This window comes from Macrobrachium nipponense, chromosome 9, assembly GCF_015104395.2.
Source record: "Macrobrachium nipponense isolate FS-2020 chromosome 9, ASM1510439v2, whole genome shotgun sequence".
NCBI classification, from domain to species: domain Eukaryota; kingdom Metazoa; phylum Arthropoda; class Malacostraca; order Decapoda; family Palaemonidae; genus Macrobrachium; species Macrobrachium nipponense.
In genome coordinates this window covers 65829031-65847994 of record NC_061110.1, presented here as the reverse complement: position 1 = coordinate 65847994, position 18964 = coordinate 65829031, and the positions used below count along the sequence as shown (strand labels likewise).

The window sequence follows — 18964 nt, the reverse complement described above, 5'->3', positions numbered from 1 at the left end:
CATAATGTCGACCCACCATTTGCCCTTAGAGGAGAAGCCCAGAGGACTGACTCTGATCCATCTGTTCTGTAACTCTGATCAGAGGTCAGTGGCAGTCCTCCTCCCTTGCTCTAAAGACTGGGAGAAGAGCCCAGGTAGGCTGAACACCAGTCGGTTCACAGGAGCTCACACAGAATCCTCCCCCCAATCAGTGAGTCCTCCTATTGTAAAGGACTGATGGTTTGTATACTGTGTAGGAACAAATCAAAATTTTTGAAAGTAAATTGTATTTTTCCTAACTATACAAACCTAAGTCCTTTACACTTACTGCTCACATCAAGCCACCCCTAAATCTGTTACCTGGGCCGAAAGCAAATTGGAGTGCTCACTTCCGGTCGGGTGACAACCAACAACCAGACTGGAGGTTAATTACCGTACCTCCTTGTTTGAAGATTCAGCGGCAGTGTCCAGGCTTTGCCTTAAGTAATTCCTGTTGTATAGGACCTAGGTTTGTATAGTTAGGAGAAATGCAATTTACTTTCAAAAATTGTGATGTTACAGGTACATCTGGTTCCAAAACGCTCAACTGAACTTGAAGTTGGCCCAGGAAAGGACATGGAAAGAAAGGCTAATCTCTTGGTTGCTGAAGTATTTGATACAGAACTCATAGGAGAAGGAGCTATTGAAACTTACCGCCATGCCCGTGATTTTTTGTTAACTGTAAGTTTTTCTTTTGTTTTAATTTTTATTACTTTTGTGATAGTTTTCTTCATTTTTTATGTAAAGGAAGTCTTATGAATTAGTATTCAGACTCGTTCAGAATAAGTAGAGTATTTCAAATCTGAAGAGATTGTATAGCCTAAATGAATTTTTTAAATGTACCAACCTAATTACTATAGCCTAAGTTTTATGCTACAACACCCAGGTTACCGCAGTCATATTCTGAATAACACTTAAAACATTGCATTGCATTGTGTATATAATTGATATACACATGATACAAATTTACTGTGGATTCACATAGATACGTTATTCTCAGCCTGAATTGACTGAGATTGTCATTAACACACATTACTTCGTAACCCTCTTCTAAATGACATCACAAGAAATCCTATTTACACTAAGGTATGCTGCATGCCTTCTAAAGGAATTTCCCTAAATAATCTTTTAGATAAGGGGATTTGCTCAATGCTGTCAGATATTGTCGAGTGTCGAATAATGAAGATCCGGATAATTGAGGGATAGCCTAATAAAAATGTACTGTACATATTAGATGCTCATCAGAACTTTTTTTTAACTGAGAGAGGGAGAGCTGCAGAGCCTATGATTTAATTGCAAGAGCAAAGAGTTTTTGCATGTTTATTTCTTAGTAAATTGTTAATGATGAAATTAAGTTAAAATACAGTGGGCTCCCCTGTTTGGGGGGGATGTGTACCAGAACCCCCACGAATAGCTAGAGCCTCTGAATAGGTGGAACCCCTACAAAAACACTTAAAAACAGCCTATTTTGTTGGTTAAAACTCAAGAAAACCCCTCTCAAAATTTTTATGCCTGGTTTTTTAATAGTTTTATCACAAAAAGTGCATTTTATGATTAAATTGATAAAAAAAACAGGAATTTGTGGATATTTCTCACAGAAGAATTTCCCACAAATAATGGGGGGGGATATGTTCCAGGGAGAAATCCGTGAATGCATGAGTCTGCGAATACAGGGGCCCCACTGTAATCAGTTCTCATTCAAAAGTAATAAGAGAGAGAGAGAGTTTTTACTCTCTCACCACAATGATTTTTATATAGATTTCATTATTCTGTTCCTTCACATTTCCTTTAAATTAACATATGATATTTGAACATTTGTTCACAACTGTTTATTAATTAATTAACAATATTTACCTGTTACCAAAGTACTTTTACCCTATACTGCATTTAAAATTTTCGATGTTTTAGCATCACATTTGGAAACCTTTCGCTGAATACAGCAATAAAATTGCATTAAATTGCTTGTTAGGTTAGGTATGGCTTCTTGCACTAATTGTCCTTTATTTCAGTCCGTTCTTTTTATTTATACACATACTACCTATTGTAGAAAGGTAAATCATTGTGTATCATGGAACATTAAATCCATCTTTCCTGTTATTCACCAATTTTCACAATTTGTTTAACAGTATTACATGTGATAGGACTCTCAGATGTTTTGGGAAAATATGATTGAATTTACTCACCTTTAATGACAGTCTTGTAACACATTCTGCCCATTTTTTATGATCATTCATAAGTGAACATTAGGTCTTTTATCCCATTTTTTTATGTTTCACACCTTTTAAATGATAAGAAAAATGTTAATTAATAAGTTCAAATATTTTTCTGTATAGCTAGCAGTTCTTATGCCCTGTAAAAGTAGCATTAAGCATTATATAATCTCTCAGATATGATAAAATCCTTACAAAGTAATTTAATCATTTGAGTGTGACATATTTTATTGTCTTAAAAGATTTGCTTTTCTTTTATAAATATCTAATAAAAATCTGAAAATGTTTTCAGTCTCAGACCAGTGTAAGGGCTATTCTAAGTTATTAAATTATTATTAAAATATTGTAATAAACCATCTGTCACACCTAGAATCTCATAAGATTTGTGCAATTGTTTTTTCTTCAGTAAAAGGTACAAATTGGAACATTAAATTTACAGATGCTGGGGAAGTACAAAAGGGAATAGGGAAAAGCAAAAGCGGAAAATAATGCTGTCAGGGATAAAGGAATAGTGCAAAGAACATCATGTAATATGTACACTGTGCTGTAATGTGTAAGGCATACCAAAAGCAGTGTCTCACTTCAGGATGGTATCTTGAGTTTTAAGTTGGTGTTTGTTATCATTTACACTCAGCATAATGTTTTTCATTTCCCAATAGGAGGATGCCCTGCTTGTTCCATCAGAAGGCACTGTTTATGCCCAAGTTGTGCAGTCTAGCATGTTGCAAAGGTGGAATCGTCTTCAAGAAGTTACAAGGATTAAACCAGGAAGTAATGAAAGAGAGGTGAGAACTGAAAGCAGTTGGCTTAATGTATTAGTTAATACAGGCAGTCCCCGGTAATCAGTGGAGGCTCCATTCCCGGCGGGGTGCCGATAACCGAAAACCACCATTAACCGAAACGCTGCCATTTATGGCACTTATGGTGCCAAGTTTCAGTTAATGGCACCTTATGGCACCGATAACAGAAACTTGGCCTTTTATGGCGCCATGAATTGTTGATTTGAATGGTGCTAGACAAGTACCATAAAACCGGATCACCATTAACTGATCTGCTGATGACCAGGGACTGCCTCTATTATGTCATTCACTAGCTTAAGGGGACAGGGAAGTGGGATGGGTTCTTATGCTTTACGAAGTTTTAGAAAGATAACTGTTGCTAAAATGCATTTTATACTAACACGTTAAAATAAAGTTGAATATCATATGTATTCACATGATAAAGCTAGTATTGCATTCTGACTTTGCAAGAGACTCTGGAACTTGCCTGAGTGGAGGTTGCTACAATTCCTATTTATTTATCCCCAACCTGTATTACAGTTTTTTCTAAAGTACAGTATACATTACAGGTAGTCCCTGGTTATTTGCGATCCGGTTTTATTGCGCTTGTCTAGTGGGTTTTTGGTGCTAATATGTGCCAATTTCCACTTATCGGCACTGATAATCAGGTATTGGCATTGATACATACTTAACAGAGGCACCAATATCCAGCAGTGCTGATATCTGGATATCAGCACCGATAAGTGCCAAAAATTGCTGATTTTTAGTTATCGGCGATATTCGCTTATTGTCATGCCGTCGGAATGGAACCCCCACCAATAACAGGGGACTGCCTGTGTTTGGGATGAATCTTGGCTATTGTTAAAGTTAGCTCACATCGTTGGGTATTAGTATTGATAGCCAAAAGAAACAAAAGAATAATGCTTGGCTGACTTGGATGGACTGTCTATAAGCACCTTTTTTTCCACCAGGTGTTGTTGGAATGTTTGTGTTCTTGAGGTCTTCCTGCTCTGTCTGCAGTGTTAAGGTGTGAATCGGCTGTGATGATTTTGAATATATCTGGCTGATTTTCTTCAGTAGAGTATTGTGCTTGTTTTCTGTTTTGCATTATATCATTTACAGCAAGGATAGATAGAAGTGTTAGGTTCTGTAGGAATAAGATGAAAGATTCTGATAGATCATGTACAAAGTTAGGTCTGGCGTTCAGTGTACTCTGATCTATTCCGACTTCTTCCAGTGTGGCACCACCTTTCTTGAACGCTCGCTTTGTGGTTCAGGAGTAACGAATAGGTAAACTCGGAAGATATGTTTTATTGGGAATGAAGCTTACCTGCTGTTAAAGATAGTTTTTTTTATCTCCAGGCCAGTAGGTGAGTTAGCATTTAAACAAAAGATTGAGTGGCAGCCAGGATGACTATCTAGTGCACCTGTTCTTCACCAAGTGTGTTTCGAATGTTTCAGCTCTTGTCAAAATTCTCACCACCATTCTTTACAGGTGCATGTTGGCATTTCATGGCTTTGGCAATTTGCTGCTATCACAGTATTGTACATTATTTTTCCTAGGATGCTTTCTACTTAAATCAAGCTAAGAATTTTATGATATGTAGGAATGATGGCTTTGTTATCAGGATGTTGATTTTTTAAGATATAGACACGTTTGTGCCAGCGGCAATGATATCAAGTGTGGAATCAAGGCTAAGAATGTCAAGTTCTATTGGAATTTTAGTAGGATGTTGAATTTTTAGGTACATAAATAGACACACTGTGCTGTCTGCAGGGGTATAAAGTGTGAGCATGAAAGTAGATGTGAGGAAGTAAGGATTTTTTAAGGACTTTATGGTCAAGTATTTTTTTATTATGTATAGAAAACGAAGGGAACCGTATAGATTGCAAAGGCACAGTTATGTTAGATCACCAACCTTTCATTCCTTACTCTGGTCTATGGATTTTAGTTTTCTGTAAAAGGAAACTATTGAGATGTCTTTAGCTGTCTGTCTGCCTTCGGCTTGTTGATCATCCACTGTCCAAGCATCAAACATACCAAATTGGAGCTCTCTAGCCTCAGTAGTTTTTATTTTATTCAAGGTTAAAGTTAGCCACTGAGCCATAGCTGAAAGTTTTATAGGCCACGGCGGAGAGTTTGATATACATACAGCATATACACTGTGCAGAAAACTCGATTGCATCAAAGAAACTTTGGCACATTTTTCTCTTGTTCCTTGTGCTAATACAGGCAGTCCCTGGTTATCAGCAATAAGTTCTATGGCTCTTGTCTAGTGATGGAAATCGCTGCCGATATATATAGGCACTGATACGTACCTAACTGAGGCACCGATAACTGAATATCAGCAATTTTCACTTATTGTCTCCCCATTGGAATGGAACCCCCACCAATAACTGGGGCTGCCAGTACTCTAGTTAGTTCTGAGACTTCCTCTTGAGGTCCACCATCTGCTCCTCTTTTGCTTCAGGAAAAGCATAGTGAGAGATAGAATAGGATGTAAGCCTTATTTTAGTGAGTAAGGTTTGTCTTGATTTGTTAGAGACTGTTCTGGTCCTTTCATAGTGTGATCATTTTTGCATTCCCCTATAAGAGGTAAGGTGTTGATGCCCTCCTCCGTCTATTGCCTGACCCTAGGAATGCCTTGTAACAGTTGGAAGAGTCCACTGCTAGAGAACCGAGATGGTCCTCAGGGCAAGGTAGGTCTGTGCCTTTGATTACCTGCCTCTCATTTTTCATGCCCTGGGTCTCGTTTGGCAGACATTAATCTCTGAAGCGTATGGACTTCTGTCGTCGGCACCTAGTAGGAGTTTATTAGCACTGGTAGGACTAATTATATAGGTATAGTCAGTGTTATTTGTAATGTGCTTGTTGTGAGCTGTACTTAGTCTGATGTTATGTCTACTCAGTTAGTTGTTAAACCAATCTCTTCTACATCTACTGGTCATTCTAAATTCTCTTACTCCTACCACGATTAATGTTTTTCTTTCCAATCCCACTATAGTTACAGTATCTTCTGCTGTTTCCAAGCTAAATATTATTCTAGTTACTAAGTTTTTTAAGAATGTGCCATATAGGAATGCTCTCAAGTCTGTTAAGTCACTTTCAGATGCGGCGGGAGAGTTGCTGTAATTCCTCTTCCCCTGGCTCCCAACATTTCCTATTTTCTTTTGCTCAGTTGACTTGTGTTGACTCGAGTGAATTGCTTCAGACTCTGTTCTCCTATCTCCCTTTCGTTGAGACGAGGATACGCTACTGGTATACAGATGCTGTCTCTTCCTATCACCTGCTGTTGCCCTTGGCAGAAGAAGTTTGAACTGGAGGAATCCCCTATGGTTTGTCAGCATTTACTGGAGCGTTGTACTCTGCTTTATCTTCATTTAGTGGAGGAAAGAGCCCATATAGAGAATAGATCTTGAATGTCTTCCAGTATTTTGGCACCCAGTAAGTATTTGGAGAATGAGAACCCAAGCTTTCTCCATCAATTAGAGTAAGTTTTGTAAGTTTTCTTGTACTCTAGGGCACAAAGCTTCTTATAAGTCTGCCAGTGCTTGTCTTCTGGTTTTTTTTAAGTTGAGGAGAACTGCCTCTTTGTGATACAGGTGCTTTATTGGGACTTGAACCATCTTATGTTGAAGATTCTGTTTATTTAGTAGCATTCATTTGAAGATATGAACTGGAGACTGACAAGTACTTTGGACTTCCTGAGACAGAATGTGTTATCAGGTCTCTGTTGAGGTAGATTTGATCTTTTACTGAACTTATGCTCAGTATTATTGCTGTTTATCTGCACCAGCTAGAAAGGATGAAATGCCAACTTGGTATGTTTATGATGCCAGCTTAGGGAGTTTGTGGTGCCATGCCAGTTTTAAGTGTTTATGACACCAGCAGGATTTTAATGAGGAAGAGTGCTGGAGTTATTACCTTGCAGAATCAAACCTGTTTTTGATGCTGAATTCTATTGTTCTCATGCTTGCACTAACTCAGTTTGGAAGAAGTGAGAACTCACTCCCATCTGTCATAAAAGGCTTATTCTGCACAGGAGATAGCAGCTGTTTTGGTTTATTTTGGGTCACACTCCAAACCTGATTCCTTTTAAGGTAATAAGGGAGGATATAGTGCTACAAGTCATATTTTATACGTTTCAAGGATCTGTTCAGCCCTTGGGTTCAGGTAGGAGGCCAATTGCAGCCCTCCTGGCGTGCTTGGATAACTTAGAAGCAGAACTTTAAGTGGCAGAGGTACTGAAAGAGAGTTATGATTTTGGTTTAGTCTCCTATAGCTGTGCCTTTGTCTTATCCAGCAGAATTATCTTGTTCTTCAGTAGGAGACTCAAGTTACAGAGAATACAATGGGGGAGGTAATTCACTGTGATTTTACCTTTGACTTTTTCGTAGTGTCATAACCAGAGATTGGTGCCCAGTGTTTGACATATTGAGACTAAACGACTGTATGCACGTGGCCCCATGTTTATTGATTTTTTTCCAGCATGGTTTTAATAACTCTCCAAAGAATTATCAGATGTTTCGGTGGACATGCAGGAAATATTTTCTCATACCAGTACATCTTCAGTCACACAAGTTCCTTCAATGTGTATTTGCAGAGAATGTATGCTATTCAAGGTGCTTTGTTTCAGTTTATGTATAGCGCCTCGAGAAGTATTTACAAAGAGTTTGTTGCCCATGGGCAGATGGTGTTGACTTTAAGGAGCAAGAATTATTTTCTACTGAATAACCTGGTTCATGTTGGCCAATTCTGTCGACAGTATTCCAAAGACCAAGGATTTGTTGCTTTACCTGGCTAAGTCTCTGTGCATTATGATTTTTGGTCGACTTCCCTAACTCCTCCTCAGTACATTGTTTTCTGGTGATGGGATGTATACTTTTGCAATTTTCAGGCTTGTCTGTCGGAAGACAAATAGGCACTTCTTGTTTCTCAAAGAATTTAAGCCCATAAGCAAGCATCCCATGCAGTAATGGCTTGCTTTGGTGGGAAACATGGTCTTACTGGAGAATTATTTAGAATAATAATAAGGCACAATTACAGTCCCTGCTTAGCAGATCGCAACTTACTGCAAACATTTGTTAAACTTGTAAATAATCCAGGACTATTATTGTCACTAGGTTCTGTAAGAGAGATGCTGAAACTAAGGGTTGACCATATTATTCTTAAACCTATATCCAGGTTTTGTTCTTTCCCTCTGTTTTCAAACAAACAATTGTGACAAGTGTTGTTACACTGACATACAATGCATTCGACCTCTGCCTGTTTGCAATTCAGGATTCACAGTTTCACCTATTTGCAGATTGTTCTGTGGAGCTTATCCCCAAATTATTGGTGAAAATTCAAGAATTTGTTTATTATTTCATTGAGAAATATTTTTAGATTACTGTATCTTCATGTTATTTGCATGACTAGACAGTTTTAGATTACTGTATCTTCATGTTATTTGCATGACTAGACAGTCCCCGGTTATCAGCAGTGGTTCCATCCCCATGCGGTGCCAATAAGTGAAAACTGCCATTAACAGAAACCGCGTTATATGGCGCTTCTGGTGGGTATGTTATGGAGCCATAACTGCCCATTATGGCACCATAAATTGCCAATTTTATGGCGCTTGACAAGCACCATAAAACTGGATTGCTGATAACCAGTGACTGCTTGTACTTTTTTTAGAATAAAAAATTATTGACTAATTTTCAAATATTAATATTGATGTAAGCACAGCACACTATCAATAAAATGTATTCTTTTTTTCAATGCATATTAAATATTAGCCCTTAAACGCCGAGCCGGTATTTCCGAAAGTGTCTCCGGTATGCCGGCGGCGTTTGCGAGTGAGCGCCGAAGCGGAAAAAAAGATTTTTTTCAAAAATTCACAGCACGCTTAATTTTCAAGAATAAGAGTTCATTTTTGGCTCCTTTTTTGTCATTGCCTGAAGTTTAGTATGCAACCATCAGAAATGAAAAAAATATCATTATCATATATAAATATTGGAATATATGACAGCACATATATAATTGTATACAAATCGCGCTGTGAGAAAACGGTTAAAGCTAATGAGTTAATTATTTTTTCGTTGTATTGTACACTAAATTGTGGTGATTTTGGTATATAACAAATTGTAAAACGATCAAAGCAACACAAGAAAAAATATTATCACAATATGATGCATGAATTTGTATCGCGTGGACGTAAAAAAAAGCTGTTTTCAAAAATTCACCATAAATCAAAATATTGTGCTAGAGACTTCCGGTTTGTTGTAAAATGAAGGTAATTGATTGAATATTACTAGACTGTAAGTGTTGTAGTTTATAATTGCAGTTTTTTACCATTTAGGTCGAGTTAAAAGTTGACCGAAGGTCGAATTTTTTCTGTTTATCGTTATTTACATGAAAATATTACAAAACTGATAAAAGCTACAACCATGGGTTGTTTTTTGTTGTATTCTACATGAAATTGCGCACATTTTTATATATAAAACTTTATGTAACTGTCTAATTTAAAATGGTGCAAACATTACGACAATCAGACGAAAAAATTTTAGATTTTTTCGGAAGAGTTACCGCGCGGACGTAAGGAAAAAGTTTATTTCATAAATTCACCATAAATCAAAATATTGTGCTAGAGACTTCCAATTTGTTGCAAAATAAAGGCAAATGATTGATTATTACTAGAATGTAATAGTTTTAGCTTACAATTGTGTTTTTTGACCATTTCAGTTGAGGCAAAGTTGACCGAAGGTTGAAATTTTGGCACTTATCGTTATTTATATGAAAATATTTCAAAACTGATGAAAGCTACAACCATGGGTTGTTTTTTTGTTGCATTCTACATGAAATTGCTCACATTTTCATGTATAAAACTCTATGTAACGGCTAATTTAAAATGGTGCAAACATTACAACAATAGGATGAAAGAATTTCTGATTTTTTCGGAAGAGTTACCGCGCGGACGTAAGGAAAATGTTTTTTTTTTTTCATAAATTCACCATAAATTGAAATATTGTGCTAGAGACTTCTAATTTGTTGCAAAATATAGGTAAATGATTGAATATTACTAGAATGTAAGAGTTTTAGCTTACAATTGCGTTTTTGGCACTTATTGTTATTTATATGAAAATATTTCAAAAATGATAAAAGTTACAACCATGGGTTGTTTTCTGTTGTATTCTACATGAAACTGCACACATTTTCATATATAAAACTTTATTTAATGGCTAATATAAAACTGTGCAAACATTACGACAATCGGATGAAAAAATGTATGATTTTGGCAGTTACCGCGCGGATGTAAGGAAAAAGTTTTTTTTCTAAAATTCACCATAAATAGAAATATTGTGCTAGAGACTTCCAATTTGTTGCAAAATGAAGGTAAATGATTGAGTATATTACTAGAATGTAAGAGTTTTAGCTTACAATTGCGGTTTTCAACCATTTCGGTCAAGTCAAAGTTGACCGAAGGTTGAAATGTTTATTGTTGTATTCTGCATGAAATTGCACACATTTCCATATATAAAACTTTATGTAGCGGGTAATATAAAACTGTGCAAACATTACGACAATCGGACGAAAAAATTTCTGATTTTTTCGGAAGAGTTATCACGCAGACGTAAGGAAAAAGTTTTTTTCATAAATTCACCATAAATCGAAATATTGTGCTAGATACTTCCAATTTGTTGTAAAATGAAGGTAAATGATTGAATATTACTAGAATATAAGAGTTTTAGCTTACAATTGTGTTTTTTGACCATTTTGGTAGAGTCAAAGTTGACCGAAGGTTGAAATTTTTGCACTTATCGTTATTTATATGAAAATATTTCAAAACTGATAAAAGCTACAACCATGAGTTGTTTTTGTTCCATTCTACATGAAATTGCACACATTTTCATATATAAAACTCTATGTAACGGCTAATATAAAATGGTGCAAAAATTATGTCAAAGTGACGAAATCATTTCTTAGATGTGTCGCTGATGCTTTTTAGTGCGAGAAGAAAGAAACTCGCGCTTGCGTGCCTGGGTAACGATTGTAAACAAAACAACAGCTTGATCCCTGAACTCTCAGCATCCCTTAAGGTGTGTGATTCAAAAGTTTTCGCCTAGTAGGCCTATAACTATTTTTCCGCGAATTTAAAAAAAAAACTTTTTTCCGTTGACGTTTCGTACGTCGGTTCTGCACCCGACAGATAATTTTCGTCGACATTTAATACGTCCAATCGGCGTTAAGGGGTAGAGGTACACATGCTCAAATAAGTTTAGCAGAGTTTCATAATTTTTTGTTACCTGCCTGACACACGATTCATGCCTTATTGATTTATTTTTCTTTTTGAAGATGGAAGAAATTTTATGTAATGATGGTAAAAACAGTCACTGATCTCTTTAGAATATCATGTAGATAGGAGACACCTATCACTAGTAGTATCGCATAAACATACTCCTTACATTATCATTTCAATATTAAATGGAAGGTAGTTGAATTATTCCATTTATTAGGTTTTACAGAAAACTCTGGAAACTCACAAAATACTATAAAGAAAATTATAACCTAACAGTGTGAATCATGCAACCTCACTCTATTGTTTTCGATGTCGTGACGTGTGTGGGAATTGAATGTCAATGTGTCATTTATCGGTCTAAAAAACATCCCCCTGCTGAGCGAGAGAGAGTTATTGCACCGGATAGGGAGGGAAACAGACTCATTGATGCAAGCGTTCTTTTCTTCAAAACCTAAATAATATGTTATGTTGGGAGATACTTTATTCACATCGGCGTAATCCCTCTATCTTCCTCCGTGTATGGCACCACAACTCCCCCAATGTCTCAGGCTACTCCAACTTCTCACGAAGAACTCCATAGTGTGAAAGCACCACTATGGTAACGGTTATTATAAAATTCCTCTCACCAACAACCGAAGCCTTAAAATGCATATGTTCATAGAACATTTCTGCTCAAAATTATTTTTTCTTTTATTCCCCAAAATATTTGCATAAACTCTTGTTACACCTTGTAGGTATGATTGTTGCAGCTGTCAAAGAACGTCCCTGGATTAAAGCAGTAGGTTTATTTTGTAGAAAAATATCTGAAATAGGCTTAAACAAGAAAGTCACCTTTCATATAGGGTGCGGCAACATAATTTCCTTTTTCCAAAAGGCAATAAAATAAGGTGTATAAATCAGAAAGGTTTTAATTTTATTTCATAATGATAATACATATTTAAAATTTTGTTTCACAGTTTTGAAAATCATATCAGGAAGGTAACGTCCCCCATTGTCCATATACTGCATAAACTGATTTCTGGTGTTTGCCATGACCCTCACCAGCTTATCAGCGAGTATATTGGCAATTTCTTCCTGGATATTGGCCTTCAAGTCTGGTAGGCTTCTCGGGCGGTTGACATAAACACGGGATTTCAAATATCCCACAAATAAAAATCACAAGGGGACAAATCGGGGGAACGGGCTGGCCACTCCAAATCGCCCCTTATTGAAATGAGGCGCTCCAGAAAGTGTTCCCTCAAAACAGCCATCGATGCCCTTGAAGTGTGAGCTATTGCTCCATCCTGTTGAAACCAAATATTCCCTAGGTCCAATTCTTCAATTCACGGAAAAAAAAATTCCTCCAAAATGTTTACATACCGAGAAGAAATTGCCAATATACCCGCTGATAAGCTGGTGAGGGTCATAGCAAACACCAGAAATCAGTTTATGCAGTGTATGGACAATGGGGGACGTCACCTACCTGATATGATTTTCAAAACTGTGTGAAACAAAACTTTAAATATGTACTATCATTATGAAACAAAATGTAAACCTTTCTGATTTATATATCTTGTTTTATTGCCTTTTGGAAAAAGGAAGTTTATGTTGCTACATCCTGTATTTCCTATCCTTTCAGCTACTTATAATATGCTTATAGTAGGTCTAGCCATACATGTGAAACTAATCTTAATTTATTTTTAGAAGAAATGAATAGCTACAGAAAGATTAACCCAAGTATCATGTTTGACATAAAGGACAATGAAGACAGATTGTATTAAATTATTAAATTGTATTTGTTCGGCACTGGTTGATTTTGTAGAGCGGGAAAAACAATGAGAGCAATACTGCGCATGCATGACAACAAGACTAGTAGTATTAGCAGAGAATATGACACCTTCCCCATCTGGAAGAACTTAAACTATACGATTAAATTGACAGCCTTTTGAAAATTACCAAATAACAATTCATAACATGTCTGCTGACACAAAAATTTAACTTGAAACATTTCAACCCTTATACAAAATTAATTTTTATATATATATGTCATGCACACAATCCTGTACAATTTATTGACACATGATGGTACAATTATTATAGTCATAGCCTAACTATACTGAGTTGCGTTTTCTTACAACGTGATACTGTATCATTAATATTATGAATCGTCAATCAAAATTAGCACATACGTAAATGAACACATATAAAAGTGAAATGGTAGCACATTTGAAATCAGCAATATTTCAATGGAGTTGATTGCAATATTTCAAATGAAAGTTCACTGTAAAAGAACAGTTGTGTATCCTTTGAAGGTCAGAGGTTACTAGCACATGACCATTATTGTATGAGGTACTTTTTATTTTATTAAACACTTCCTATGCATCCTTTATGAGACAACGCAGTAATTTCCTTGTCTGCTGACTGGTCCGTCCGACAGGCAGCATGGCAGGCTGAGCTGGTGTCGCAGGCGTCATGACTATGACTTGTGGTGATTCTTGTGCCGGTGCCGGTCATGGATCCTCAGGCTCTGGTAGAGGTGGGAGCAATTGGCCTGATCACTCTCGATGACCATGCCTGGTTGCGACCAGCCCTTCTAGTTGTCTGCTTCAGCAGTACGGGCTGGCCAGGTTGAAGTTGAGGGAGACGTTTAGCACCATGGCGTTGGTCATAATAGTACATGTATCTGTCTTTGGCAGCCTTGTCAGTGGCTGCTAACTACTCTCTCTCCTCCACACTTGGGTTAAGTACTCTTGCATGTACTGGTACCCTGCCTTTCAGGGGGCGCTTCATGGGTGCCATTGCTGGGCTCATGCCTGTGGTAGAGTGCTTGCTGTTCCTGTAGTTCAGCAAGGCCACATCTGGATCTTCTTGCTGCAAGATCTTGGCAGTCTGGACTGCCCTCTGCCAGGCCATTTGATTGTGGAAAATGTGGACTTGATGTGGCAATGTCAAATCCATATTGTTTGGCAAATTTTGCATATTCACTTGACATGAACGAGTTCCGTTGTCTGACTGTACAGAGTCCGGTACACCATGGGTTGCGAAGACTCCCTTCATCCTGGCATTGAGTGCAGCTGCTGTTGTGTTACTTGCCAGTGGCTTCACCTTGATCCATCTGCTGTAATAGTCAATTATGACTAAGTAATGCTTCTTGTTAGATTCTAGTAAGTCAGTTGCTAGATGTTGCCAGGCTCTTTCTGGCAATTCTGTTGGCAAAAGAGGCTCATGTTGCTGTGATGGTCTTTTCTCATGGCACTCCAGGCAGTTGCTGACAAGCTCTGTGATATGTCTGGTGATGCCTGGCCACCACACACTCAGCTGAGCCCTCTCTTTGCACTTTGCTAGCTCTTAGTGGCTTTCATGGAGTCTGTCCAGAATGTCTTTCCTCATTGCTTCTGGTATTACCATTCTGTCGCTGCACGTCACAAGACCGTCTACAACTGACAGCATGGTGCGTACATGGAAGAACGGCTCTATTTCAGGTCCTGCAGTTGTAGAGTGGTGAGGCCATCCATCATCCTTTATGAAGCCCAGGACTTTGTGCAGTGTTTGATCCTCATCTGTGGCCTTCATTAATTCTGTCTGCTTTGCAGGTGAGGCTGGCCAATGTGCTCTTACAGAGTCTACAAATCTCCTGGTCTCCTCCTTGAGGTTGTTGACATGGGCCATTGTCAGAGGTTTGTGGAACAACATGCCTGCAATTACCAGGCTCTGGGTTGAATCTCATCATTCTAATCAGTAGGCGCTGACACCTCAGGGGGGCTGTGTCCAGGCCCTTGGACAATAAGAGGGGAACCAGAGGATTGTGATCAGTGAAAAGCTTGAAGGTTGGGAGCCCGGTCAGATACTGGGAAAACCTCTTGCATGCCACACTCCTGCCAGGCACTCCCTCTCTGCTCTGCTGGCGTCAAGGTCCTGGAGCAGTAGGCAACTGGTTTCGAAACTTCTCCATGCTGCTGTAAGAGCACAGCACCCAGCCCAAAGGAGCTGGCATCAGCGCTGACAGTCGTCTGCTTTATGGGGTCAAAGTAGGTGAGCATTGCGGCATGGCTTGCCAGCTGCTTGGCCTCATGGAATGACTTGATCTGCTCCGGTCCCCATGCCCAGTGTGCATCGTTCTTCATTCAAGAGGCTTGAGATAGGGTTCATGGTGCTGGACAGGTTCAGCAAGAACTTGGCAAGATAATTGAACATGCCCATTACGGTCCTAAGCTCATGTATATCTTTCGATGGGGGCAAATTGGTGTTCGCCTATGCCTTTTCTGGGTAGGGCTTGATGTCATCTTTCCCAACCAGATGACCAAAGTAACACTTCAGATGCCCTGAACTTGCATTTTCTCTTGTTCAAGGTCAGGCCTACCTCCTCAATGATCTTCAGCACTTTTTTCAGACGGCAGTCATGTTCTTCTTGGTCTTTACTATGGACCAGAAAATCATCGGTGATCACTTCTATCTCCTCTTCAGCTCCGAACAAGAGATGACCTCACACTTTTGCATTCTCTCCAACTCTGCCTTGATTTTCCCCATCAGGGGGAAGGGCACAAGTCTGGGTGTGGGATTGCATACTGGCTTGACATTGTCTTTTACATGGATGTGTATTGGCTTTGTCTTCATTGTTGTTGTAGCTGGTCGTGGAGGCTCTCCCACCTCCTTGCGTCATCGATGGCTTCCACCAGAGTAACTTTGGGCATAAACTGGAGCTTTTCTTGTAGCTTTTCATCCTTTAGACTGGTGATGAAACGGTCATGGACCTGGCGGTCCTGGTCCTGATAGTCGCACTTAACCAGTTGCTGAAGATCAATGAGGAAACTCGATATATTCCACCCCTTGTATACGCTTGTTGAAGATTCCACTCTCATGGACAATATTCACCTTCGACACAAAGTGGTTTTCAAATTTATTGAGCACGTCATCATAGCAGGTATTTTTCTCATCAACTTAAATGGTGGGGGCTGTCCGGCTTCTACATTAGGGTTGGGAATCCTCTTCCTACCAAACTTGAAGGTCTGCATCACCTTCTCTGCCTTCTCTGTGATCAGAATAAGCAAGGCACTTATTCTGATCACATCTGATTTTGCATCAATCTCTGTCAGCTGACTGTACCTTTTTCAAACAGCAATGAAATCTGGCCAGTCTGCTGCATTGAAGGAGAACTGTCCCTGGGGTTGGAACAGTTGCTGTGCCATAATGAGGGTGCGTCGAACTGATCAGGCAGTGTAACAAACAATTGAACTTGGCATGTAGGCTATATGCAATTTCTTTAGCAACAGTCAAATTAGCTGCATTTGACAAAGGTCAAGGGTCTGGCTGGCTTTTGCAATTAGGGTGTCCGTAGGCACTCCTAGCAATGACAGATGGCTATAACAGCTGCCTAAGACAGTGGTGCTCACAGTAGAAAGGGGGTAAGTGTTCACTTCTGTTCCACAATCACTGTGATTTTCTTCCTTGGCTGCAGGTCCCTTTTTATTGCACTTATTTTCGATGTTGCTCATTTATTTCTTCATCAGTTGTCACAGCAAGTTTTCTCCTGACACCATATCATGTTTGGCATAAAGGACAACGAAGACAGATTGTATTATATCGTATTTATTTGGCACTAAATAAAATACTACATGTTGATCTTGCAGAGCAGGAAAAACAATGAGAGCAATACTGCGCATGCGTACATCAAGATCTACAGGCAGTCCCCGGTTTATGACGGGTTCGGCTTATGACATTCCGTGGTTACAATGCTTTTCAATTACATTTATCACAAATTATTTCCAGGTTTACGACTGTTCTAGGTTTACAGCACATGTTCCAGGGTTACGGCACTTACAACGCCAATCTGACAGAAGAAATATGTCTCCAAAAATGCAAAATAATCAATATTTGAAGGTATTTTGATGAAAAATGCTATAGAAATGCCGTTTGCATAGTTTTAATGCACCCAAAGCATTAAAAGTAAGGTTTACTTAGGATTTTACAATGTTCTGGCTGTACTAGTAGTAGTAGAGGATATGGCACAAAGAAAGCTTTTATGAAAGTAAGTCTTTCTTAATGTATTCATATTCCTTTTTGGGTATGAATAAACCAAAACTATGTTATTTATCATAAATGAAGATCCCTTTGCTCAAAGATCGTAGCCTAGGGCACAGTGTGACGTGTGCGTCAGGCAAGACGGGGGCGTTACTTACTACGCAACCCTCCCTCTTTCTCTCTCTCTTCACTAACTACGCTAATATTGCGTATATTATATTCTGTAATTATATTAGAGCAAATTTTCTTTGTCTGTATGTTAGGAAGATGTTTTGCTTGTCTTTTCCTCATTGGTATGATGAAATTCTTGCCAAAACAAATATAAACATACATACGTAAAAGCAAGCGAATGTCAGAGGTGAAACTCTAATATCTAAACTACATGAGGTTTGTGCTTGCACTGAATCGTTGTTGGTAGCTGACTTTCCTTCTGCGACTAATGGAATCTCTACAGATGCCATTGCTCACAATTTCTTTGACAATAATGATCAAAATTTACGATAACAGAAGAAATATTGCATTTTCTTGTACGGATCAATGTTTTTGGCTTACTGAGTTACGTTTCCTAATTACCCTGTAACTATGAAAGTAAGAGGAATTTTGACAAAATATTTGTGTATTCTGCATTGCCATGCAAAGCTCCATGAATTTTTTCATGACAGCATTTTTTGCCCTATACCCCCCATATAGTATAAGGGTTCTGGCTAGCCCCCTTGAAAAAACCAAGTATAAAAATTTTTAGTGTGTTTTTCTTGAATTTTAACTAACAAAATAGGTTTTAAGCATTTTTATAGGGGTTCAAAATATTTGTGGGTTCTAACTATTGATGGGGGGGGGTTGTCTGGTATGCATCCCCGCGAATATGGGGGACCACTGTAATTCGCTTTTTTTTTCAGAGAGCAAGACTGTGTATTCACTAATTACTGTATTTTTCTTCATTATGACTAATTTTTCATTGAGAGAGAGGCTGTGGCTTTCTAAATATCTGTACTCTGTTTTTTTCCATCTGTCCATCCGCCTGTGGTGTTTGCGCATGGTAACACTGCGTCCCGGGCTTTAAATAATATCCTATATCAAATATTAACGGTGTAATTCACATACAGTAAATTATTAAAACGCTTTTCAGTTGCAAATGTACACTTTTCAGTTGCAAATGTACACCCAGATATCCTTTTATTTACCTAAAACTTACATACAGCGTAACAATTTATAGCCCGGGACACAGCGTTACCATGCGCGACCACTACAGGCGGATGGGCAGATGGAAAAAAACTTGAGTATAGTTAAATTACTATCACCTATCCTGGGTAGTATTTCAAATTCCTATTTACAAAACTCTGTAGATTTCTTTTCCAGACTCTCCCATATTGATATATCAAGTACTGACAAATTAACCAGTTTTGATGTCACATCTTTGTTTCCTAAAGTTCCTATTGAAGACTTTAGTATTTCTCACAACATTTGGACTCGTATAGTAATCTAGAATTACTGATATTGATAAACTGCTTACTGGCGGCGAACAAAAATCCGGTTAAGGATGTCATTAGCCAAGTGTCGTAAAACCAAAACGTTGTTAACCACGGGGACTCCTGTTTTTAATTTTAACAAATCAATAAAAAAAATTAAATGTTGAAGAGTGTAACCCCAAGCAAGTGAACTCAAAAGTTTATTTTTACCACCT

The 18964-nt window shown here is 38.2% G+C and overlaps 1 protein-coding gene across 7 annotated transcripts in view; it reads left to right on the top strand.

The window, feature by feature from the left end:
* LOC135218426 (protein arginine N-methyltransferase 7-like) overlaps positions 1–18964 on the top strand; it is a 261517-nt gene that overhangs the window by 99977 nt on the left and 142576 nt on the right. For all 7 annotated transcript variants that reach the window (XM_064254737.1, XM_064254738.1, XM_064254736.1 and 4 more), the window contains exons 5-6: positions 541–699; positions 2888–3013. In XM_064254737.1, the coding sequence (XP_064110807.1) occupies positions 541–699; positions 2888–3013 (285 nt within the window). The remainder of the gene's footprint in view (positions 1–540; positions 700–2887; positions 3014–18964) is intronic.